A 27,223-nucleotide genomic window follows, 5' to 3' on the forward strand; every position below is an offset into this window, starting at 1 on the left:
CCCACCCCTAGCCCAGGTTTACATCGTGTTCACGTACTGTAAAATATGAATGTATATGACTTATATGATGCAGCGGGTTGTGATTATTTGGCATCCGTGTCTGTGCTCATATGATGCAGTGTGTTGTGATGAGTTGCCGGGCGATCTCCGTGTTGCCGCTGGCTCGGTAGATGAGGGACAGGTTGAAGGCTATCTCACCCCTCAGATCCACTTGGTCACGAGAGATACCCTGGAGAGGGAGAAAGACACACACACACACACACACACACACACACACACACACACACACACACACACACACACACACACACACACACACACACACACACACAGTCGCAGTTAACTTATGTACTATTCATCGTGTGAAAAAGTTATAGACAATAAGATAAAGAATACATCACTTGTGTTAAAAACCCTAAGGCACGCTGCCACCAGTCCTTCTAGCACCTGTAATGGGTCTAAGTTCCCAGTTCCCTCTGTCTCATTCTTCCTAGTCAGCCAGATAGCCATATTTGCTGTGCCACAAATACAATTAATTGTGATGTGTACATGTTTTTTTTTTTTTTTTTAAGGAATATTTTGGACCAAACACAAATGGTACATGAGAAAATACTTCCCCCAGCCCTTGAAACCAATGTCCCGGCCAAAGGGTTAAACAAGTCCCTCAAACCCACACCACTGAATAAATAGATGTGCCACTGTTTCCGTCTGCAAACAAATAAATCAGACCTGTCTGAAGTGAGTGGTGCAACAGCGCCCCGTGTTGCTAACCTAAACATACAGACTAGGCATGCCACGGTATGAGATTTTACAGTACGGTACGGTGCCGGTATTGATAATCTATACCTCAGTATTCCACGGTATTTATATTTAAACCCCCCCCCCCCCCCCCCCCCCAATTGATTGAAAGTCCTTGTGTCTTGTTTCCATTCGGTCCTGGGCCAGGACCGAATGGAACAAGACAGCAAGGACTTTTTTCAGTGATCCCTTTGTGATGTGTTTGACTGTACCCTATACTGATTACATTTCTGCCAATAAAGTATTCAATCAATGAATCAATAGATATTCCCCACTGTATTTCACTGTACTATGGCTCCCCCTAATGGCCGTTTTAATGGCGTACCCTGTACGCTGTAGCAGAGGTAGTGCAATCTGCGCATGCTCACAACTGTCACTGTGTGCCTCCGTGTTGACACTCTTATAGTACATATGGAAATATGGAATATACAATTGGATCTGGGTGTCTTTCAGCAACACTAACTCAAAGGTAGGAAGCAACTTTTCAATCTACTGCAGCTGTGTGGTGAAAAGAAATGTTTTGCCTTAGTGTGCGACTGCGAGTGGAGTTGCTTTGCATATGCGCAGCATGCGCCGCCCACAGACGCTGTATTAAAATACCGTATGCTCGGAAATCTCACGGTATCAACACCGTGGCTGTTCCTGTCGCGGTATTACTGAAATTCGGTAAACCGCGGCATGCCTAATACAGACAGACATAGGGACGGACGGACATCGCTGGTTCTAGGAGTGGTTGCACCACTCAAAACTCCTGTACAAAAGTGCTCATTTTGTCTTCTGCCTCCAGCACTCCCAAAGATGTTGAACACTCTGAAGAATCTGTCATGAATCAGTTTGATGTTGAAATGCCAAAATGACCTGGAGCCTGTGTCAGAGGATGTACCTACTACCCACAGCAGGTCAACTGTGATGAGATGACCTCACCTCACACGATGAAACATCAAATGTATGTGTATCGTGGCGATTAGCTGTGCGTCGCCACGCACGCCCATTGGTGCCGCCAGTTCACTCCAGACCGATACGCTCTTTTTATGTCCCGGCGCCACGCACCTGGCTATAGCTGCAGGAGGAAGTGCTGTGGCAGCGGCGGAGGCTGGAGGTGTTTGTTTGCGACTCGCGGTTACGTTCGTTTAGCCAGTAACCCTTTAAGTTATAATTCCTTGTGCAGTCGGAGCGTTATCGTTTTGGATATACATTGTGGAGAGGATCTGTTACGGACCGCTGTCCTTATGATTAGTATTGTTATTATTGTGTTTAGTTAATTTGGGAATAATTGTGATGAGTTGGAAATGTTGGTGGCCTGTGTTATATTGTTTCCCTTTTGTGTTCTCTAAGGTCATGAATGGAGGTGAATGGAGAATGTAGAGAATGGGTGTGGTGCTGATGACTTGACTGGTCAATTGAAATTGAACCGTCCTAAAGTCGGCTCTTCGGTGCTACTGAAAATTTCTGACGAGCCAAAATCATTTCGGCACTACAGCGCCGAAACAGCGGTAAAATAGGAGTATGAATCGGCCCTTACGGATACCGTGCGGGTACAGGAAACATACTGTCGGGTTTTGCCTTTGTGCACGGGCTTGATCTACGATGGGAACTGATTACTGAACTGAACTGTGGTGAACTTATGTGCTGGGAACATTTCAATATATACAACTTATTAACTGCAATCTACCGTCGTGTCTGTGTTCATTGTGTTACAAGTGACTCTACAGGGCGTGCAGTGTGGTGCGGACCACATTAAGCTGCACAGCCTCATGCAACGGTTTACCCTCTTAATTAACACGCCCCACGTCCGAAACTGTTGAGAAATGACAGTTACCGTGTGGGGGTCCCTCTACTGTACCCTCTACTGTACTGTCACACCCGAAATCACCATATATACAGTTAATATGTGCGTGTGTGTTTGTGTACACGTGCGTTAGGTTGCACAGGTGAAAAACAACCATGCTGTTTTCGTGCTCAGACACACCCACCCACACACACACACACAGATCTGTAAGGGAGTGGTTGCACCACTCAAAAACTGAATGGCTGTGCAGGCTTGCGTGCAATCTTCAAACTGCCAGGGCGGCGGCCCGGACAGTCCTACCAGCAGCTCACCCCTGTGTATGTGTGTGCGTCCAGTGTGGGTGCAGGCAGCCTCAGAGCTTTGTGGTAGTAGTAGTGTATAGGGCTGTGTGTGTGTGTGTGTGTGTGTGTGTGCGTACCTCCAGTGTGGGTGCAGGCAGCCTCAGAGCTTTGTGGTAGTAGTAGTGTATAGGTGTGTGTGTGTGTGTGTGTGTGTGTGTGTGTGTGTGTGTGTGTGTGAGAGCGTACCTCCAGTGTGGGTGCAGGCAGCCTCAGAGCTTTGTGGTAGTAGTAGTGTATAGGTGTGTGTGTGTGTGTGTGTGTGTGTGTGTGTGTGTGTGTGTGTGTGTGTGTGTACCTCCAGTGTGGGTGCAGGCAGACTCAGAGCCTTGTGGTAGTAGTGCAGAGCCAGGTGAACCAGGCCCACCTGGTGCAGGGCTCTCCCCAGGTTGTACATGCTCTCCTGGCATTCTCCACGCAGCTCCACGTACCGCCACAGGAAGGAGAAACCCTGCGGAATGCACACACGAGCACGCGCACACACACAATCCAGAATTAATCAGATTTTTACCATATTTAGCTTGCCAAAAAATCCAAAAACTATGCGATCTTTAGCAGCTTTACAGGCTCAGGTTGAGGTAAAGGACGACGTCAGAAATGCTAATATGCATGTATTTTGTGTATATGCATATATAGATATATTTATTGAAATTGTTTTATTTTCCTCCAGACTGTTTTTCCGACTATCCTTGGGATTGTGGGTGGGGGGAGGGTGGGATAGGGGATTGAGTTTTATTTTTTTATATTTTATATGTCTGTTTAATACTTGCCCCTGGGCTTGTTACAAAAACCAGAATAAAAAGATTTTGAAAAGAAAGAAATGCTAACATGCTAACTGGGAGGTCGGATTAATGTTTTATTTAGCGTTCCAACTCTGACTGGAAAATGGCCGATTACCACTACAGTACAGATCCATGGGGGCAAATCACAGGGTCTTCTTCGCAGCCTTTTTCGTGCATTCTGTTGGCACTGCGTCAGATTCCAGGCACTTGCGGCGAGATGTAATTGGTTAAAGCAAAATAAAATCGTGAAGTTGTGATATGCAATTGGTGAAACAGTGTAAAAGGAGCGCTGCATGTGTTTTATAAACAATTAGCACAAAATGATGGTGTTTTGGTAGCCATACAGCCAACCAGTTGAAGACATTGCAGATTGATGCCGGCCACACAGGCACTGACGAAAAAAGGATGGCGATTTTGTATTTTAATAAAAACAAAACGCCCGACGCCAGCATTAACCTTTTGCTTTTGTGAAAATATCTGAGCATTTATAGGATTTAGCGTGAGGTAGTAATGGAACATTATACCTCCCGGGTTTTGGAGGCTTTTCAGAGTAAAATCTGCGTCATCCGCTGGGCTTCTATGGAATCCAAATGACTGAAATCTGTCGTGGCGATTGAGAACTTTAATCGTACACACATACATATATATATATACATACATACATACACACATAGCCACCTCATAGCGCGCCACCGAGTGGCGCGCTACGAGCTTGTAGGTCTGCTATTCTTTTTTTTAAAACGACTGACATTTTTAGAATCTGATCTCGGGTCAGAATGGGTTAATCAGACCAGTGTGTGTGTCCAGTGGAAACCTCGTATGAATCTGATCTCAGGTCAGAATGGGTTATATATTAGCACGCGCACACACACACACACACACACACACACACACACACACACACACACACACACACACACACACACACACACACACACACACACACACACACACACACACACACACCTGCACTAGCAGTGGGTGTCGTTTGGCTACAAACTTCTGCGAGGCCATGTGGAAGAAGGTGATGCCCACATACAGGCTGTGGAGAGGATTCTGGGAGTCTGTGCGGAACGCCTGCATGTACTGACCTGTAGGGGGAGACAGACCGTGTTGATTTTGACAAGCACATTTAGATTTTAGTCTTTTGAATAGCCACCTTGGAATGTTTTAGTGTTCATCTAGTTTTGGTTGACTAAAAAAAAATCCTAAGATTTAAGTCCACTAAACTTAACCCATTCTGACCAGGCACCCATTTTGGTGTCGGCATCATGTTATGCTTTAGCTATTTAAAAATAGCAGATCTACAAACTCGTATCGCGCCACCGAGTGGCGCGATACGAGCTTGTAGGTCTGCTATTTTTGAAAAATCGAAGAGCGACTGACATTTTTAGAATCTGATCTTAGGTCAGAATGGGTTCATCAGGACCAGTGTGTGTCCAGTGGAAACCTTGTGTGAATCTGATCTCAGGTCAGAATGGGTTAAAGTTGATTTAGCCAACCAAAATGTGTTTTGGCGGGCCTGACGCTGTCGTAACGGCTGATTTTACACTTGCTGAAAATAGCAAGCTCACATGCGCGGTGGCACGCCGAGCATGAATGGAAACACGAGCGCAAAGGCCTTGCTAAATATCAGCATATTATGGTCACCATTTGCACATCAAATAATATATTTCATAATCAGAACATTAACATAGGAATATACTGTATATAGCAATAGAACGCTATTATGACAACAAAAGGAGGGGAGGTGAGTTGAAACAGCTCTCTCTCTCTCTCTCTCTCTAAGGATATTTACACATGTCTTCTCTTCGGGGACAGGCTGTAATAGTGCTGCACAATTCTGGCTCAAATGCGATCATCTTGATTTTCCTCCACAGGAATTGAGATCATGATTATCATACGAATATTTCACCGCGAAAAAAACAAACAAGAGTAACTAAAATGAATTGGCCAGCCAACTAGTTAACGATTCTTCACAAAATGAGATTGCATAAGTGTCTGAATCTAGCCTGGGCAGCATTCCTTTTCCGTTTAAGATCCGGCCCGGGAGCAGATGATATCGTTACGTCATGTTGTAGCCATTGTTTTGTAGTCATCAGGCCGGAAACCCTCAAGCTTTTATTGATATTCTCCCGGTTTAAGGGAAAGGAAGTTCCAGATTAAGGGTTCCCGGTCTGATGACTACAAAACAATGACTACAACATAACGACATCATCCGCTCCGGACCGGATCACACAGCAATTGTGTAGCACAGACCAGGCTTTCCTCCGCGGTGGAAAGCCTGGTGACGCAGAGGTTAGTCCAAATCTAGATCTCAATCTTGTTTCGATTCATCGTGCAGCAGTGGGCTGTAAACATTGAAAACTGTTTTGGGACCTTTGCGGTATCAGCGGAGGTATAGGACTCAGACTGGCTCACAGGCAAATAATAAAGTGGTACCGTTAACCCATTCTGACCCGAGATCAGATTCTATAAACGTCTTCTACATCCTGACAGTTTTCTGATAAAGCTATGTTTCTATGTCAGTCGTTCTTCGATTTTTCAAAAATAGCAGACCTACAAGCTCGTATCGCGCCACTCGGTGGCGCGATATGAGCTTGTAGATCTGCTATTTTTAAATAGCTAAAGCACGACATGATGCCAACACCAAAATGGGTTCCCGTTCAGAATGGGTTAAGAGTGTGCGTGCGTGCGTGTGTGCCCGGCGTGCAGTGTGTACCCAGAGCGTGTTTGAAGCTGCCAGACACCAGGGCATTGTGACCACACAGGACACACAGGGCCAGGTTCTCAGGGTTCTTCAACATCAGACGCAGGCAGAAGCGGTGATGCCGCTGGTCCTGAGAGTTCATGGTCACCTGCAGGACAACAACAGCAGCAACAACAAGAGGCTTAAAGGTGTAGAGAAACGGAAATGGTGATCATTTTATTTTGAAGTTTCAGACGGTTTCAACATGAAACACCGGTCTGAAGTTTGAGTTTCTAAAACCAATCAGAGCGTCGCATCCCTTCAGGCGATGGGACGGTAGCTAGGGACGGTATCTATGCTTTACGCAGCAGCGTGGTGTGTGTTTGTTTACAAATCAGATAGTTGGCCAGCTGTACCAATACATATTCAGATACATATTTTAGCGTGATGATTAAGTTGAAACCGAGTAATACACTGTCTGGATGTTATCTTGAATGGGAATAAAAACGGAGGATTTCTGTAATCAGGAGCAGCTGTGCTGCACGGATGCGCCGATATGGGGAATTAAACGGGTGAGCTTCATTTTTCATTTTTATCAATGTGTATCTCTACACGTCATCACGCAGCACGTTTCCGTTTTCAGGAAGTAATATAAAATATTTTTTATGGACGTTTGATATAAAAACACACAGAAATGTGTGTGTGTGTGTGTGGGGGGGGGGGGGGGGGGGCATAAACTTTCCTTAATGATTAGATCTGGTTTCAGTATTCATTCAGGATATATTTTCTCTATTATTAAGGTTAGTCAGTTTGTATTGGGGGTGGGGAAGGGGGGCAGGGCGGAGGTCATGGCCAAAGCATTTCCGGGAGTCCCACAGCCAAACACGTTGAGAAGCCCTGGTCTTCTACAATGTAGTTGACCTATGAAATATGCGACAATACCACATGATTGTCGCATATTTCATAGGTCACCAATTTCACCGTAACACTGCAGCTGGAGTGACCAGGTGTGAGTGAGCAAGTGGACGAGATTTGGGGTGTTGGAATTTGGCTTTAGGGTTGACGGCAGTCGAGTACAGCAACTTGCAATGGGTCTGGTCTACAAGATTCGCTACACCACCAAGATACCCAAAAATAGTATCTTATTAAAATAGTTAAATTTTTGCATAGATGAGTATATTGGTACGTCTTTAAATGTCTTGGTGAATTGAGGACCATGATGTAAAACAAGTATTTTTTCTGGTTTTATCCTCGTAGCTCAATTTGTATTGACCTGTACTTTCTTTTGAAATGTACCCATTCTACAATCTGTTAATTCATTTTTCAATCAACCAACCAACCAACACACACTGGAAAATGGATTCAGGGCACTTCAGGGGACCGGCGTGACACTAAATCGCCACACGCTCATCCACCAAGTGTGCTATTTCTGGATAACAGACCGCTCCGCTCCATAACAGACCGCTGTCTAATCGAGGCCTCAGAGCACCTGGCTGCGCTGCTTGTATTTTATGCTGTATCCAACATGACAGCCATGTAAACAAACACACTATGTAATTTGCAACTAAACGTTGCTCTCTAAGTATATTTTTGAAAACATTTGAAGCGAGAAATATGACGATGCAGTAACCGAATATTGATTCAATTTGATCAACACTGGGGACGGTGCAGCAGCTGGGCAGACAGCCAGCGCGACACTTATGGAATTCTTTCCAAATCATTACCGTGAGAGAAGAAATGCCTCGTTTTGTTGTCAATAAATGAATTAATTTATGAATAAAGTAGCTGTGCAATAAGCGGGATAATGCATGACTCGCCGATAGTTGTTGAAAGATAATGCCCCCGGGATGTTTAAACATCCTGTCGGGTCATTATTTTTCATTATTTTTATACAATATCCCTTGCATAAGCGATGCTTGCTCACCTGGTTGAAAATGTTCCAGAGCTGAGGGTGTTCGACATTGTCCATTAGCATCAACCTATTGAAGAGAGAGACAAGAAGAGATTTAACCCATTCTGAACGGGAACCCATTTTGGTGTTAGCATCATGTTATGCTTTAGCTATTGAAAAATAGCAGATCTACAAGCTTGTAGCGCGCCACCAAGTGGCGCGCTACGAGCTTGTAGGTCTGCTATTCTTTGAAAAATCGAAGAACGACTGACATTTTTAGAATCTGATCTCAGGTCAGAATGGGTCAATCAGACCAGTGTGTGTCCAGTGGAAACCTCGTATGAATCTGATCTCAGGTCAGAATGGGTACCTGATGTAGTCGTAGGCGCGGCGGTAGTTCTTGTCGAGGAAGGCGGCCGACAGGCCGAAGAACTCCAGCTCCTTCCTCTTGGCCTTGTTCTCGTAGAAGACCACGAACTCCATGGACGAGTCCACCAGCAGCTCCGCCTCCTTGTAGCGCTCCACGTCGCACAGGACGCACACGCAGCGACACACCAACTGCCACCAGTCCTCCCTGGAGAGGACGCTGGCCTTACCTGAATGAGTCGGCATGTATTCACACATTTATCTAATGAATAAATAGAGCACCGAACGTCTGACGTCGATATCGGTAGAGGGCGCACATCCACGGGTTCATGTACTTTTTATTTGCATTATAATCCCCATAGGGGGATTTTTAGATCGACTCATATAAGAACTGTGTTTGAGAAATAAACATGTCATCCAGGGCCGCTTCACTCATATGGATATGAAGAATCAACTGACTGAGAGAAAATGCTAACGTTACTGCTACTGAAGTTACAGTTACATTTTCGCTAGAAGCAGACTGTATCATATATGAGTGACTGACTGTTGCAAACGATACAGAGACACCTCCCTGACAATAGTGCAGAGACAGCATGTTTATTTTTGGACCACAACGCTTACAGTAGACGATATTAAGATCACCCCATGCTATTCTCCATAGAGAAATTACTTCCGCGGAACCAGGGGAATGGAAGGGATGAGCGAGTTACGTCAGGACTTTAGAACCAGGGGAATGGAAGGGATGAGCGAGTTACGTCAGGACTTTAGAACCAGGGGAATGGAAGGGATGAGCGAGTTACGTCAGGACTTTAGAACCAGGGGAATGGAAGGGATGAGCGAGTTACGTCAGGACTTCGGCGCTCTATAGATCAGCATAACGTGCATATATAACTCACATTACCTAATGAATAAATATAACCGCATATATTCACACACCAGTCCTCCCTGGAGAGGACGCTGGCCATAGGTAAATGGAAAATGGTGCATTTATATAGCACTTTTAGCCTGCCCACGCATATCGGACAGCCACGGGTTAGTTTCAACCTGCCACGGGTTCTTTTTAACCCGCCACACATGCCGGGAGCCATGGGTTAGTGTTAACCTGCCACGGATTAGTTTTAACCTGCCACGGATTAGTTGCAACTCTTACTGGGAGCGACGGTGTTGTCGAACTAATGCCTGTCGGCCTGTTAGTATGTCTAACCAACGTATGCACCCCCCCCCCCCACCACCACCACCCCACCCAATCACGCACCATAATTGTACACACATACCCATGATGTCCTGGTAAGCAGCCTCCGGGTCCTCGATATCTGACAGCGTGCTTTTGAGCTTTACCAGCTTCATGTGACGTTGGCCAAATTCACTCACCAAACGCGCACACACCCGGGCACGCTGCATCGCTACCTGTTACACACACACACACACACACACACCTCTAGCGATTAAGTGGTTTCTGCATCACGCTTGACAATCATTCTTTCATAGAAAGACCCACCTAAATGTAAGCTAAATTGAGATTTTAACATTTAAATGACTTCAAATACTGTCCCCCCAAAGCACTGAAATCAACACACACATAAGGCGTTGTTGGATGAAATTGGATTGGTTTTAAGCAGCAAACATAACAACTGGGGGTCAATTTCATTGAAGCATTATTTAACACAGGAATGACGATATGTTGCATTATGGCAGTATAAATGTCTATGTAATCTTATTTTTTTTGTTTTGGTGTTAGCATTATGTTATGCTTTACCTTTAGCTATTGAAAAATAGCAGATCTACAAGCTCATAGCGCGCCACCGAGTTGCGCGCTACGAGCTTGTAGGTCTGCTATTTTTTTAAACTGTCAGGATTTAAGACATTTTTAGAATCTGATCTCAGGTCAAAATGCATTAAAGAACCACCATTCTTCTGTGCGTTAGAATCTGATCTCAGGTCAGAATGGGCTAATCACCTTCAGCAGCATGGCCAGCATGGTGAGCATGGTGTCTATGTTCTCCTGGACTTTGCCCTGGGTCTGCAGCAGAGTGGAGCGTTGGAGAAGCAGCTTCAGCTCCTGCAGTGGAAAGTAAGTAACGTTTATTTGTAGAGCACCTTTCGCAGACAGTCACAAAGTGCTTTAACACTTAAACACACAAAAGAAAACGTTTTAGTGTTAGCCGTTTCTTTTGAACGGAACTGGGTGTGCGCAACCCTCTTGTAATTTGAGGGGCGCTAGTCCCTCGTATATATAGGTTTAAACATTAGTTTAATGTTTGTTTTGTCCGTCACTGAGCAAATCGGCATTTGACGTTACGTTGATACGGCGATGATGTAAGATGATAAGGGTTGGTAAAATGCCCATCACTTCACACGGGTGTCAAGCTAAAATACGGTAAATATAATATTAATTCTGGACTCATAGAAATCAACAACAGGCGGGTTTAAGCGCTATATATATATATATATATTCGAGAAATGTTGACATTGGCATTGTGTTAACCCATTCTGACCGGGCACCCATTTTGGTGTTGGCATCATGTTATGCTTTAGCTATTGAAAAATAGCAGATCTACAAGCTCATATCGCGCCACCGAGTGGCGCGATACGAGCTTGTAGGTCTGCTATTTTTGAAAAATCGAAGAGCGACTGACATTTTTAGAATCTGATCTCAGGTCAGAATGGGTTCGTCAGACCAGTGTGTGTCCGGCGGAAACCTCGTATGAATCTGATCTCAGGTCAGAATGGGTTAAAAATGATGTCAGGAAGGTGACCTGCTGAGTAGCGGACGAGTCCTGTGCCAGCGTGTCCGGGTCGTACATCGGTTCCAGAGCCTTCAGCGCCATCTCTGGACGACCCAGCTGCTGATGCAGCGTGGACAGGCACAGGCGGGCCTCCAGGTGCTGGGGGGCCATCAGGACCACCCTGTTGTAGCTCTCTGCTGCATTGTCAATATGACCCAACGCCTTCAGACACTCTGGGGGGGAGAGGGAGAGGGTCAATATATGACAGGCCAGTCCATCTAAGCTAAAAAAAAAGGGGCATGACCCAAAATAAGTTAAAGATGGAGTGCCACCATTTTTTTCCACCCTAAAACATGATCATCAGGTATTATTACAATATAAGGGGGAAGAACTTTTTCCAAAAAGTGTACAGTATTTGTTAAAATCATGCTTTTATGTGGACACGCCCACCAGTTCATTAAGTATGCCTGGTTTGCCTGGTGGGTGGTGATGGGTGGTGATCCACCTGAACTGAAGCCGCACCCACAGCTGTAGTTGTATGATAAAGGGGGAGGGGTTAGGGGAGGGGCTGATAGTGTGGTGTCACTATAATATTACTGTTTACTTCATTGGCCCGTTTGACTGTCAAGGGTTCAGCCTCCAAGAAGAAACCCTAAATACAAAATGAATACACCATTGCACATAAAAACAACTCCAGGGTGTCTAATGAAGTACTGTCACCTCATAGACACATGAAAAACTGGAAAAATACAAAAATTGTGGCACTCCATCTTTAAGCAATAGTAGCCGTCTTCACAGATGTGATAAGGTCATCCCATTCGGGCAAGTGGCTATGGCCCGAATCAGCTTTGTTTTTTTTTCCTTTTGTCGATTCGTCTTTACATGGGCCCGTCGGGTGACACGTCGCAGTTGTGAGCTAGTAGATCTGCCATCTTCGGCGCGCAGCATGCCATTGCTTTCACAGAAGACACGCTGGCTTCTATGGAATCAATCCGAATGACTGAGATCAGTCGTAGCGACCGAGAACTTTAATGTATGTAATGTATGTATGTGTGTGTGCGTGTGCGTGTGTGTCGTACCAGCGTGCCTCAGCCACACCACAGCCAGGTTGTATTTCTCAGACGTCACCAGGGCAGACAGCAGCGGCAGGCCCGACGTGTACTGGCCCTGATCCAGATAGGCTTCAGCCACGTCCAGATACAGGTCTCCCACCTCCTCTGGACTCTGCTCCATCATCTCCGTCAGCAGCGCCTGGACAGTTTACATTACAATGTAGGCATTTAGCAGACACTCTTCTTAACCCATTCTGACCCGAGATCAGATTCAGAAAGTGTCTTCTAGATCCCGACAGTTTTCTGAAAAAGCCATGTTTCCATGGGAGTCGTTCTTTGATTTTTCAAAAATAGCAGACCCTACAAGCTCGTAGCACGCCACTCGGTGGCGCGCTATGAGCTTGTAGATCTGCTATTTTTCAATAGCTAAAGCACAGCATAATGCTAACACCAAAAGGGGTTCCCGCCCAAAATGGGTTTACGGACTATGGCCAAAGTTTTCTGAAAACCTTCAAATATTTATTCAAAAATTACAAAAAATGTGTTTCACAAAAACATTATTACAGACACAGAGACACGCACACACACACACGGTTCCTGACTGTCTTGAAAGGTTACAAAAAGGGGTTCCCACCCACAATGGGTTAATCCAGAGTGACGTACGGTAAGCAAGAACAACACATACCATCACCAATACATTAAAAAAAATCATCAAGAATCATACGTAAGCTAAGAACCTAACATCCATCGAACAGTGGAATATCTCTATAATGAAACTATGTGTATACACTATAGAGTGCTACTGTATGTCTACATAGAATGCCATCTAAATGACATAAGTTGAGCCTTTGCATACGCCTGTAAGGTGTAAGGTCGTCGAGGCTAGGGAAAGTCCTACGGCAAGTCCTACGGGCTAAGATCTGCAGGTCTGATTGCAATGGGGAGTTGAGAGATGCCATAGCTATGCCTATTCGGCTGGTGGAGACAATGGCTGCGGTTACATGAGGGGCTTTTTCATTCAGAATGAAAACTTCAGAATTAATTAATTCAGAAGTACGTTTTGTGCTGCGTGTTTACATGGGGAATGGTCATTCGGAATGAGTGTTTACATGGACAATACTTTTAAATCCCATTATTTCATTCCACATCAGGTTTGGGGCTGGGAAGGCTTCTGATTGGATAGGGGGCGGGGCGGATATGTTTACGTCCAGTGGTGGAAAGTAAATAAGTACATTTACTTTAGTACTCTACTAAAGTAATTTTTTTAGGTATTTCTACTTTACTTTAGTATTTCCAATTTCCAATACTTTTACTTCTACTCCACTACATTTCAGGTAAAACAAAATAATAATAATAATAAAACACATGCCATATTACTTTATATTTGATGTATCCTGTAGCCTATGAGAGGTTGCTCTCAGAGATGTCTAGTTTCTTATAATTAATCGCAAAACAAGAGCATAATATAGCCATACCAATTACATGGAAACAAGCATGCACAGAAAGACCAGAATGAACTTAAATCCGAATGAGTGTTTACATGAGTCCACAATTGTTTCAATAGGATTTAAAAATGGAATAAACCGGTCAGTTACATCAGATCTAAGTTTAAATCAGATTGGCCATTTTCATTCCGATTTAAGTTTTTGTAGGTGTTTACATGACAACTTTTAATAGGATTTAACTTTTATGCTGAATGAAAAGGGGATTTAACTGTCCATGTAAACGTAGCCAATAACAAATAAAGTGATTCTGATTCTGCTGGTGTATGAGACAGACTTACCTCCAGGGGTTTGTAGATCTGCTGGTGGATCAGACAGACCATCAGTTTGGCTCTGATGTCCACCGGCACGGTGTCTTCTATCTCCACCTCCTTTATTTCTCCTGGACATATTGAATACATTTCATTATTTATCCATCATTTTGCGATAGCAGTTATATTATGCGATAGCATGCCAGTGGTTTAAAAAACAAAACATTTCGATACCAATTTTTTATTGTCATACCAACAACAATGTGTCCAGTTAATGTTTATTTTGAATGTAAGAAAACAATTAATGCAAGCACGACCCAAAGGAGGTCGATATGGGAAAATATATTATCACCATATTGTTTTCAAACAGCATCACGGTACACAATATTATCACAATACTTTTTCCCTGTGGTTTGTAAGGTTATTTTCCAAGTTACTTAACAGTACAAGGTAACAAAAACTAAAAGAAAAAGGAAGAGACCGTATAGACCAACATATGGATTACTTTACAATATACATTGGCGTCCCAGAGATATAAATGACATTAAATGGAGGTCCGTAGACTAATGCATGTCAAACTGGGGGTCCTTGAAATGATACAGGTTGAGAATCACTGCTAGAGCCGTAACAATATTGTCTTATGGGGGTCTGCGGGCAAGTGTCAATTGACGGTAAGTGTCAATTGGGGTCCTTGACTTGAAGGGTTGGGAACCACTGATGTACAGTATCTACAGTAGATATTATTTAACAGGACCAACTCACCAAGGAGCTCTTCTTTTACCACTTCTTCTGTGGTCGACTCTGTGGCCTCATTATCCTTCTTCTCCTCCTCCTGCCCCTCCCCCTTCTTCTCCTCCTCCTTCTCCTTCTCCTTCTCCTCCTCCTTCATACTCATCTGCTCCATCTGAACCGACGGAGGGTCTGTCGTGCGTACATCGTCTCTCACCAAGACTATCCCACAGAACTGGACCAGAATCTATGACACACGCACACACACTAGGGCATTAACGACTTGAGATTTTTCCCAGTCGACTTGTCGGACAGTAATTTATCGATAAGTCGATTTATCGTTTCTGGCGGCGGGGGGGGGGGGATTTAACAGGGGCGGGTGGAGCTGCCGCGCGCTCAAATACGGAGCATGTCAAACATAGCACTGCGCATTCAGTGGCCTCTCCAATATGACACAGTCACAGTGCATGTATCATCTATATCAGAGGTTCCCAAACACCGGTGCCGGTCCGCGGGACACGTGGCACTGGTACGCAAGAGGGGAATTCTAAGTTTTGCGTCGTTTAAAAATGTCCAATCTTTGTATCTTTAGCAGCAGCAGCTGTAGGCTATTTTGTGACGATCGCATTAATGAAACCAAACGCTACACGCGGTTCCGGTACAGGATTATTATTTCATGTGAATCATGTCAAAATGAAAAGATGATGTTATCCAGGTAAAGTAGTGGTATTGGCACACAGCGCAGCAGCAGCACCGAGAACACAATGAGAGATATGACATTATTATTCTCCTCCTCCTCCTCCTCCTCCTCCACAACTCGATAACGTTCTCATTTGTTACTCATTTTCTGAGCCATGCAAATAAACAACAACCCGCACTGACCGGAGACGGAGAGGTTCATGTGCGCTGCGCGTAAAGCTTAGCCAGAAACAGACAGTCATTGCGTCAGCATGCATGTAGCCTCGGGAACCCAGACGTTATATTTCCAGCACGGAGGTGAGGGGGATATCGTTTGGGGGTAACGTTTGCGTGCTTCTATCTGTTACTTCTCTGACACAGCGCAGTTCAAACAGACTTCAGCCAGTCTCAATAGTGGGACACCGCGCGCTGAGAGCCACATAGCCTACACAGCTGCATTTGGTTTTTAATTAAGGGCGCGTTCTGAATGCAATGAAAAAAGGGGAGAAAAAAAAAAAAAAAGCTCAACTTTCGACTCGCGCTGCTGCGAGTCGACTCGTGACTCGTTTATCGATAAATCGATAAATCGATTTTTTGATGAATGCCCTAACACACACACAACGCTTTCAGACCCTTCAATTTTACTGAACGCACTTTTGAAGAGCCCTGCACGGGCCTAAAATATAGGCCCTGGCCCGGGCCCGTGGAGTTAAGGCCCGGGCCGGCCCTAAGCCCGTTGGCAAAGTTCAGAAACGGCCTGAGCCCGGCCCGAAGCCCGACATATTTCATGCATGCGTGCCGCCGCCGCGGTCGCTCTATTGGTGCACGGACGCAGCAGCAGCTACTCACTCACAGCTGTCTGGCGCTCTGATAAACCCACATTAAGGAACAAGAACTAAGAAGTCAATAACACACATGACACATCACACTAAAAAGTAGCCTACTTAATTATAGTTTCATACAGTAACTGCTGCACGTGCACTGTCAATCAGCGCAACGCGTTGTGAGCTTGTATCGGCTATCGCGGACTCACGCTGCATTATAAAACCCAGAGTAGACGGACAATAATAAGAACGCTTACGTTATGTGGGGCTTGCAGGCTTGCAGGTCTCTCTATTCTGAACGCACCCAGACTGACACCCAGAGGTGGGAGTTTGTTCCCCGCAGGGCCTTGCTGTGCTGGTGGTTGGTGAAAGGCGGCGTTAGTTACCTGCATGGCCTTGCTGTGCTGGTGGTTGGCGATGAACAGCTCGGCGGCCATGTTGGTGAGCTCATGGGTGATGAGGTCAGGGTGTCTGGCCAGGGCTTCCTCCATCACCCCCAGAGCAGAGGGAAGGTCGTTGCTCTCATAGTAACTCCTGCACACTCACGCACACACACACACACACACACACACACACACACACACACACACACACACACACACACACACACACACTTTCATTTCAAGGGCCCCCGGTTTGACCTGAATTAGGCTATACGGTCCCCTATTTAATGGCATTTCTATCTCTCATGTATCGCAATGTATGTTGTAAAATCAAAGTTAATTTAACTCTGAGAGTGTACAAATGGAACCAAATGGACCCGTTATGGTCCATTTGGTTCCATTTGTACACTCTCAGAGATAAAGACCCATAAGAGTCCATTTGGTTCCTAACTATCATTTAGCTGGGGGACCCCCTGGAACTCCCTCAAGGACCCCACTTTGGGAACCACAGCTCCAACGGGATGAGCTCTTTACTCACTTGGCCATGTCTTTGGACAGCTGGATGAAGTCATGTCCGCTCTCCATGGGCAGCAGGGACAGGATGCGTCGGTAACCGTCCATGCACTGTTTGTGCTCCCCGAGCTGCATGTAGAGGTTGGAGCGCTCCCACAGGAAGCGCACGTTGCTGGGGTCGTACTTGATGGCTGTCGGGTTGGGAGGACAGATTGAAATGAGTAGTGGAAAAAGTACTCACATTTTCTACCTCCCAGAATATATGTACTTGAGTTAAAAGTACAAAAGTATTGGATTCAAAATGTACTTAACCCATTCTGACCTGAGATCAGATTCTAAAAATGTCTTCTACATCCTGACAGTTTTCTGAAAAAGCTATGTTTATATGTTAGTCGTTCTTCGATTTAAAAAAAATAGCAGACCTACAAGCTCGTAGCGCGCCACTCGGTGGCGCGCTATGAGCTTGTAGATCTGCTATTTTTCAAAAGCTAAAGCATAACATAATGCTAACACCAAAAGGGGTTCCGAGACTAGTTGGAACAGGTGTAAATGTGACCCACCCTAGGATTCATGGAGACTAGTTGGAACAGGTGTAAATGTGACCCACCCTAGGATTCATGGAGACTAGGTGGAACAGGTGTAAATGTGACCCACCCTTGCCGTAGCAGACCACAGCCTGCCTCATGTTGCCCTGCTCCAGGGACATCTCGGCCAGCTTGACCCACTCCTCGCAGTCCGAGGGGTTGAGGTGAGCGGCGATCAGCCCGAACTGCAGCGCCTTGTCCACGTCCTCGTTGTCCTCATAGATCATGGCCAGCGTGGAGAAGGGCTCGTAGGCCAGGGGAGCTGCGTGAGGAGGAAGGGAGGAAGGTGTGGATTAAAGCTAAAGAAGATCCAACGACTGAAAACATGTTGTGGGCCAAGTCCTGATATGTCATTTGTGAAAAGGCGTGAAAGGAGCCCCCACGCACTAGCGGTGTGTGTCCTACACATTTAACACAATATGTCAAATGAAGTGTTGGTACTGTAGCCATATACGGCTAACCAGTTGAAGAAATTGCAGCTTACAGATTAACGATTGCGGTTGTGAAATATCTGAGATCATTAGAGCTTTCTTGAAGACTGAAAGAACTAATGACGCAAAATACAAGCTTAACACGTTGTGCTGTGACGTGTTGTAAACTTGTACACGGTTTCCTCACCCTGTCTGATGATCTCCATGCACATCAGGATGGCGTCGTCTTTCTCTCCGCGGGCGTAGCGGATGTTGGCTTCACCCATCAGGCCTCGCAGCGCGCGGGGCAGCTTGCTGCGGTGACGACGCTCCTGGACACAAACAAACCCTACGTTTTAACAGCGTGGCGAACGGCGGCGCCTCTGGCCGATAAACATCTCCTAGTGGGCGTTCCCACGTTCCCCGAGCTAAACAAAGCAACACGTGAATGTCATTGGCTTATCGCCGGACGATCGTCATCCAAATGACACCATATTTTTATGTTTTTGGGCGACGTTCCTCCACCCACTTTTCCGCCTGCTATCACCAGTAGTCGCCGCCAGGTCCCATAAAGAGGTTTCCAACCACTGGTACTATAGTACCACTGGTAGTACACAGAGGAGTCGTATGTATTTTAACATCAGTTATCACGGTGGTACTTGGAGAGCCAAATCTTTTCTGAGGTGGTACTTCAGTATAAAAAATAATGGGATAAAAAATATTGGGAACCAATGCCATAGCACAAATAACGCACTTCCGGAAAATACGCAGGCTGTCGCCCGCTGTTAAAAGGTACTGAGTTGTATTGCAATGACTGTACAACACAACACAAATCCAGAAGTGATTTATTTTAACCAAAGAAGTGATTTTCTTTGGTTAAAATAAGTGTTAAAAAGCTCTATATTGTGATAGTACTCTTTCTTTTTTGTAATAGAGGGTAATTATAATGTTTTAAGACATATTTGTCGTATTAGCCAGGGATCCTTTTATTTAAACATAAAATGCATTTTCAGAAACTGAAACTGGGATACAAATGTTAGCCAATCAGGAGAGAGAACCGAGTCAGGATACAGATTAAACTAGTGGAATTGTAAAGATATCACTTTACCCTACCTTTAATATCAATTCGAATCATGACCCTCAGAAACTATGCGATGATTGCGACTACAGTATACAGACAACACACATCGTGAAAAGCAAGAGCATGCTGCATACGGTAATTACCCTCCACCTCTCCTCACTCACCTTCATCATCTTCCTGTTCTCACGGTTCAGCTCCATCTCCAGAGCGAACACGTCCCCTACGCTCGGCTTCTCAGCTCCCCGCTCCTCCAACATCTCCTCCAGATCCTCCTCCTCCTCCTCCTCCTCCTTCTTCTTCCTCCTCCTGCTGCTGCTGCTCCTCCCACCCTGCCTCTTCGCCCTGCACACCACTTCCTTCTCCTTGTAGTCCTCGTCTTTCTCATCGTCCACGTAGCTCATGGAGTCAGACACGTTGTCATCGGCGGCGGCGTCCTCCTCCTCCTCCTCCTCCTCCTCGTCTGAAGAAGAAGATGGCTGCTGTTGTATGCCGTCTTCCAGCATGGAGGCGAAGGCCTGCTGGACCACCGGGCTGACTCCCTCCTCCACATTACCTAGAGAAAGATTAGTTCAGTTACAGGGTACGTATATAATAATAATAATAATAATAAAACTTTATTTGTATAGCACCTTTCATGACATGAAATGCAGCTCAAAGTGCTTTACAGAACAATGGAGAATAAAAGAAAAGCAAGGCAACGACATTAAAAAACAAGCAGTTACAGTGAGGACAAAAAAATAAAAGATCAATTAAAGGCAATGTTGTAGAAGTGGGTCTTGAGCTGAGCAGAGCTTTAAAAATGTCTACAGAGGCTGCCTGACGAAGGTACAGTGGGAGCTTGTTCCAAGCCGACGGCCCGTAGAAGCAAAAAGCTGCTTCCCCGTATTTTTTAGTTGCCATTTTTTTGGGCAAAGCGAGCAAGCCGGCAGTGGAAGACCTTAGGGGGTGGTTTGGGACATAATTAGGCAGGCAGTCATGTAGGTAGGAAGGTGCGAGACCATTGAGAGCTTTATAGACAAGTAAAATAATTTTAAAATCAATCCTAAAAACAACCGGAAGCCAGTGCAGTGATGCCAAAACTGGAGTAATATGTTCTCTCATCTTAGTTCTAGTTAAAACTCTGGCTGCTGCATTTTGGACAAGTTGTAATCTGTCAGTTGTTTTCTTAGGCAGTCCTGAAAAAAGTGCATTGCAGTAATCAAGCCGAGAAAAAACAAAGGCGTGGATTAGCGTTTTTGCATCGTCCAAGGACAAATAGGCTCTGATTCGTGCAATATTTCTAAGGTGAAAAAAGGCAATCTTGGTGACATGATTAATGTGTGAATTAATATTAATTAATATACAGTACATGGAGCATTGGTGCAGTTTGGTAAAGACATAATCACAAAAAGAAAGAAAACAAAGTCCATTTGACATGACAGGGCGTCCAGGACGCTGGAAAAGGGGACATGGGGGCCCTATACCCTTGGCTCATTTCACAAAAAATGGAAATAAATTAACCCATTCTGACCTGAGATCAGATTCAAAAAATGTCTGCTACATCCTGAGAGCTATGTTTCTATGTCAGTCGTTCTTCTATTTAAAAAAAATAGCAGACCTACAAGCTCGTAGCGCGACACTTGGTGGCGCGCTACGAGCTTGTAGATCTGCTATTTTTCAATAGCTAAAGCATAACGTAATGCTAACGCCAAAACGGGTTCCCGCCCAGAATGGATTAATAAAGATCACAATAAATTGACAGCGATTACGTCAGACTTCATTAATATGCGCGTTATTTACACACATTCTATATGACATACCCTCCCACACATGCAACCCCCCCCCCCCCCCCCCCCCCCGATTCATACTTCTATTTATTGCAGAAAAAAAGGTTCTGGAAACGTCCCAGGGCCTTTAAGCCCATCCATTTTCAGCCTCTCATCCGTAGTCGGGTTGCGGGCAAGGACTGTCTAAAGAGGACGGGACGCAAAGACCGTAAGGGCGCCGCCATGTTGCTCACATGGTGCTCCCAGGTGTAGCCAGACAACTATTCCACATTCTCCGAATGCTATATAGGCCTACTGTAGAGTCTGGAAGTACACCTCCTGAGTAATCTTTAGAGCTTATTTTTTACGAGGCTCCACTTCCGCTTTATTCTTTGCTCGTGATCAGAGCTTCCGTTGCTCCAGACTGTATGACGGAAGCATTTGGAACAGTCTGGCCATGCGCGCCTCCCTGTTTTCCAAACCCAGAGGGACTGGTTGGTTTACCTGTATTCCCGAGGCTTTGTCCAGAGGTTGTGGGTTGAGCATCGTCGTCGGCCTCCTCCCCTTCGCCATTAGCTGAAGACTGCCTCTTTGATTCCTGCCACCGGAGAGAGAAATAGGCTTATTGCGAACGCAGTGAGCCACTTACTATGACAGCAGGGGCTGAGTGTCTGTGTGTGTGTGTGTCACGCTATTACACCACCGGCCCGCCACCAGAGGGCGCAGCTGTGGCACGCACGCACGCACGCACACACACACACACACACACACACACACACAGGGCGCAGCTGTAGCACACACACACACAACCACACACACACGAGCTGCGTTCGCTTCACGCGTTTGCGCGTCTTACTTGTTATTATGAAACAATATTTACCTCTACAATTCAGCGTCTACAATAGAGCGTCTACATAAAATGCTATCTGAATTACATAAATTGAGCCTTTGCATATTTCCAGGCTAGGGCAAGTGCTACGGCAAGCACTGAGGGGGAGAGAGAGAGAGATACGAGAGTGAAAAGTGAAAAGTGAATTGAATGGAGGCTATATTTAAAGTATAATTGGATTATTGGCAGATGATAACTGGCACAGGGAATTAAATCAGACTCAACATTACAGAGTTAGTTTGCATGACAGAATTAGGTGTGCAACGCACTTTCTACCAGGGGCGTGCTGTCTCTCTCTGCTTATAACCCATTTTGAGCGTGGTTACATACATTTTGTTATAATTTAGCTATTGAAAAATAGCAGATCGGCGCTCTACGAACTTGTAGGTCTGCTACTTTTGAAAAATCATTAAAATGTGCCTCAAATCTTTCAGAAAATTGTCATGATTTAGAAAACTTTTTTTTTTTTTTTTACGTCAGGCCTGAATGAGTTAAAAAAAAAGAAATATACCCCAAATTAATGAGATGTCGATTCGCACAGGATTACCATTATCATAGGACGTTGATTCGCACAAAAAAAAACAAACAGACGTCATCCGTGTTTTTTACAAATGACCTGGGGTCTTTAGTCTCTCTTTCTCCTCGAAGGTGATTCTCCCCTCATGTGGTTTTTACTGGTTAAATAAAGGTGAAATTAAATAAACTGTACCTCAGTTTCTCGTTGTTCTCTCCTCTTGTCGAACTCCTCGAAGGTGATTCTGCCCTCCAGGTAGTCGATGAGTTCAGCGCTGAACCCTGACATGATGGTGATGATGATGATGATCCCACCCGGCTCTCTTCTTCTCCTTAATTATTCCTCATGAAAGCTGATGTTCACTTCTGTTCTGACAAATGACGACACCATTTACAACAGGGTCCACCATTTTCAATGCATCAGAACATTTAGAGACGTACAGATATATACACAAAGGGGGGAAAAAAACATGAACTCAGACTCAGACTTCATTTACGGGGGCCAGTTTTGAATTGCAGCCGTCCGTAGGTGCTCTTTGAGAGCGCTTTTGAAGGAGTCAAGGGACCCGCATGTCTTAATGGCTGTTGGTATGGGTTACACATGGAGCCACAAACCCTTGTTTGCGCCGAATCTGGGCTGCGTGTGGTTTAACCCATTCTGACCTGAGATCAGATTCATGCGAGGTTTCCGACTGGACACACACTGGTCTGATGAACCCATTCTGACCTGAGATCAGATTCTAAAAATGTCAGTCGTTCTTCGATTTTTCAAAAAATAGCAGACCTACAAGCTCGTATCGCGCCACTCGGTGGCGCGCTATGAGCTTGTAGATCTGCTATTTTTTAATAGCTAAAGCACGACATGATGCCAACACCAAAATGGGTGCCCGGTCAGAATGGGTTAATAGTTGAACTCCCTCTGGTGTTGTGGGTGAGGACTCCGTTGACATTAAGGAAGTATCTAGACAGGTACATGGGTATCATGGTGGTGTAGCCAATCTTGTAGACCAGACCCATTGCAAGACGCTGCACGATCTGTCATCAACCCTAAGCCATTCCAGCCTGTCAAAATGGGCAGGGGTGAGGTGAGTTCGGGGAGTGAGGCCAAGTAGTAGCCTGACCAGGTTTTTTAGGGAAGTCTAGAGCCTTGTTTTAACGGCCTTCAAGGTGTTTTTGTTGACCAGAGAGGAGATCCTGTACAACTTATTTTGTTGACTAAATGTACCCATTCTACATCATGTGAAATACATGTTTCAATCAATCAATGATCAAATTGACAGTCGTCCACAGTATGTATTGACTTGTGCTTTCGTTTGAAATGTACCCATTCTGCATACTGTGAAATATGCACAGTATGCAGAATACTGTGTATATTGGGGGCTAAATGTACCCATTCTGCATACTGTGAAATATGCACAGTATGCAGAATACTGTGCATATTGGGGGCTAAATGTACCCATTCTGCATACTGTGAAATATGCACAGTATGCAGAATACTGTGCATATTGGGGGCTAAATGTACCCATTCTGCATACTGTGAAATATGCACAGTATGCAGAATACTGTGCATATTGGGGGCTAAATGTACCCATTCTGCATACTGTGAAATATGCACAGTATGCAGAATACTGTGCATATTGGGGGCTAAATGTACCCATTCTGCATACTGTGAAATATGCACAGTATGCAGAATACTGTGCATATTGGGGGCTAAATGTACCCATTCTGCATACTGTGAAATATGCACAGTATGCAGAATACTGTGCATATTGGGGGCTAAATGTACCCATTCTGCATACTGTGAAATATGCACAGTATGCAGAATACTGTGCATATTGGGGGCTAAATGTACCCATTCTGCATACTGTGAAATATGCACAGTATGCAGAATACTGTGCATATTGGGGGCTAAATGTACCCATTCTGCATACTGTGAAATATGCACAGTATGCAGAATACTGTGCATATTGGGGGCTAAATGTACCCATTCTGCATACTGTGAAATATGCACAGTATGCAGAATACTGTGCATATTGGGGGCTAAATGTACCCATTCTGCATACTGTGAAATATGCACAGTATGCAGAATACTGTGCATATTGGGGGCTAAATGTACCCATTCTGCATACTGTGAAATATGCACAGTATGCAGAATACTGTGCATATTGGGGGCTAAATGTACCCATTCTGCATACTGTGAAATATGCACAGTATGCAGAATACTGTGCATATTGGGGGCTAAATGTACCCATTCTGCATACTGTGAAATATGCACAGTATGCAGAATACTGTGCATATTGGGGGCTAAATGTACCCATTCTGCATACTGTGAAATATGCACAGTATGCAGAATACTGTGCATATTGGGGGCTAAATGTACCCATTCTGCATACTGTGAAATACAAATCAATGAATCAATGCATTTCAAATGAAAGCACAAGTCAATACAAAAACTGCTACTTTGTGAACAAAACCATAAAGCACTAGACTTGTTAGCCCCAGTATGTTCCCTCAGCACTACGCTCATTCTGTAGCTGAGCTACAGAATTTGCGTAGGGAGAGGGCACAAATGGGGCTATAGACTTGTTTACGGGTCCTCTATTTTCAATTAATCAGAATCAATCAATGAATGTAACAATGGGTATATTTCAAACGAAAGCACAAGTCAATACAATAACTGTTACACCATGATAAAGCATTACACTTGTTTACAACATGGTCTAGCCTAGCCCCTTTCGGGACCCTACGTAAAACTTTTTTGATATTTTGTTTAGTTTTACGTTGGGTCCCTGCTCGCTAGTGTATTTTCGTATGGAAATTCCTAAATGCGGATGTGGAGATTCTCTCTAAAATAGGACCCGCGGCATGTGACGCCATTATTTTCCTTGAGTTATTCTGAATTCGGTAACTTTAAGTAGCTATACATCCCGGTGCGAATATCTCCTGTGGCGCGGAAGCCGTTAAGTATTTTTAATCTTTGTTTGACCGATTTGGTCGCTTTATTTCTTCTTGTTTGTTTACCGTTTATTGTACCGCCTCCCGGTGTGCGGTTGGCTTGTGAGGCTACGTCCCTGCCTCTGATCTGCTGTGTCATAGCTATAGCGCCACTAGCTAGCCAGATAGGCGGTACAATGAGGTGTCAATAAACAAGAAGAATCCAAGCTTCCAAATCGGGCAAACATATATTAAAAATACTTAACGGCTTCCGCGCCACAGGAGATATTCGCACCGGGATGTATAGCTACTTAAAGTTACCGAATTCAGAATAACTCAAGGAAAATAATGGCGTCACATGCCGCGGGGAGGCGTTTTAACATGTAAACATGAGCCAGTAAATGTTTTAATCAGGTGGCATGGACGACGAGGAACAGGACCCAATGCACTGGGTCGAACAAATGTCAGAAACTTCAGTAGCATTTGGGTTCTGCTTGGAGGGCTAGGTCTAGCCTATAGCCCCGCTCGGAACCCTAGTGTAAACAAACTGTACTTAGGGTTCCGAGCGGGGCTATAGGTCTACAGACAGTGAGTTACTCGCTGTAAGCACTGGACCAGGGCTAAACATGGTCCACCATTATCAATTCATCAGAACATTTAGAGACGTACAGATATACACTTCTGTAACACAAAAAAACAGGAAATCATCATATAAAGAAAGTAAAAAGGGAAAAACATATAAGTAAGTAAAGGGAAAAGGGGGTGGGGGGGAACCTGATGTTAACAAGTCTATAGTGCATCTTCTGGTTTTATCCAAATGTACATTCTGCAAAACTTAATAACATTTTCAATCATTCATACCATACGAATAAAAGTAGGACTCACAGCAGTGCAACAGAACAGCCTACCTTACACCCGGCGGTAGAAACGGATGATAATGATGCATAATAATCTATATCAGACTGCTGATTATTTGTAAATAAACCCCTTTGACAACAAGCTGTAGTCGGAGCCACTTTGAACTGAAAGGACTACAACGGAACCACGTGACCTCCAAATACTTCCGGGTTACGATAGTTTCAACAGACTGGCACCGCGAGACTAGCCGTACTCCAGCAGGGTGAACGAGAGAACATGTCGGGCGCGTTCGGAAATAGCGCACTGAGCGCACTGTGCAATGCAAACTAATAGGCGAGTGCGCTCCCGGTGCGCATTTCCGAACGCACCCGTAGTGTGCTAGGAACAAGTGAGGTGTTTTGCTGACATCTAATGGTGACAGCAAGTAGTGACAAGGCACATAATACTGATTGATTGAACTTTGTATTAACAGTTTGCAGATTAATGAGTACATTTCAAACGAAAGTACAGGTCAATACAAAAACTGCTACGAGGATAAAAACAGAACTAAAACGCTAAACGTACTCCCAGCCTCTTTATAACGCCTTCCTGTTTTTAAATACATTAATAAATACAGACAGTGCTTGAAACGTATACTGCATGAGAACCAGCAGGTAGTCTTCAGGTTCCCGTTTAATAAAACAGTCGTGGCTGGAGAACTGATCTTCACCTGCAGCCTGGACTCCACACAGGCCCCTTTTCCACCGGTTGGTTCCCAGTGGGAACCGGTTCAGTTCTTTTTGGTTTTTAGTCCATGAGCCAGAGCTCCAAAATTGGTGAGCAAACTATACCCTATATTAATTGTTTATAGGATCAATACAAGTAAATTAATACACGATAACCCTTCCACAGTAGTAGC

General features: G+C 44.7%; 1 protein-coding gene across 1 annotated transcript; it reads right to left on the reverse strand.

Moving 5' to 3' along the window:
* LOC310853975 (general transcription factor 3C polypeptide 3-like) lies at nt 1-26,514 on the reverse strand. Its single transcript, XM_083758450.1, is given in 22 exon segments — nt 1-229; nt 3,224-3,376; nt 4,674-4,798; nt 6,430-6,565; nt 8,321-8,375; nt 8,658-8,883; nt 9,928-10,060; nt 10,611-10,712; nt 11,410-11,612; nt 12,459-12,630; nt 14,215-14,315; nt 14,947-15,160; nt 16,802-16,949; nt 17,337-17,502; nt 17,966-18,157; nt 18,514-18,637; nt 19,551-19,629; nt 19,631-19,667; nt 19,715-19,939; nt 21,636-21,729; nt 22,730-22,899; nt 26,376-26,514. Coding segments are annotated over 21 exon segments (2,901 nt in total). The 5' UTR covers nt 22,823-22,899; nt 26,376-26,514; the 3' UTR covers nt 1-106.
* Nucleotides 26,515-27,223: the final 709 nt, after the last annotated feature.

The sequence above is a fragment of the Protomyctophum parallelum genome, assembly GCF_964188405.1.
Source record: "Protomyctophum parallelum genome assembly, chromosome: 23".
NCBI classification, from domain to species: domain Eukaryota; kingdom Metazoa; phylum Chordata; class Actinopteri; order Myctophiformes; family Myctophidae; genus Protomyctophum; species Protomyctophum parallelum.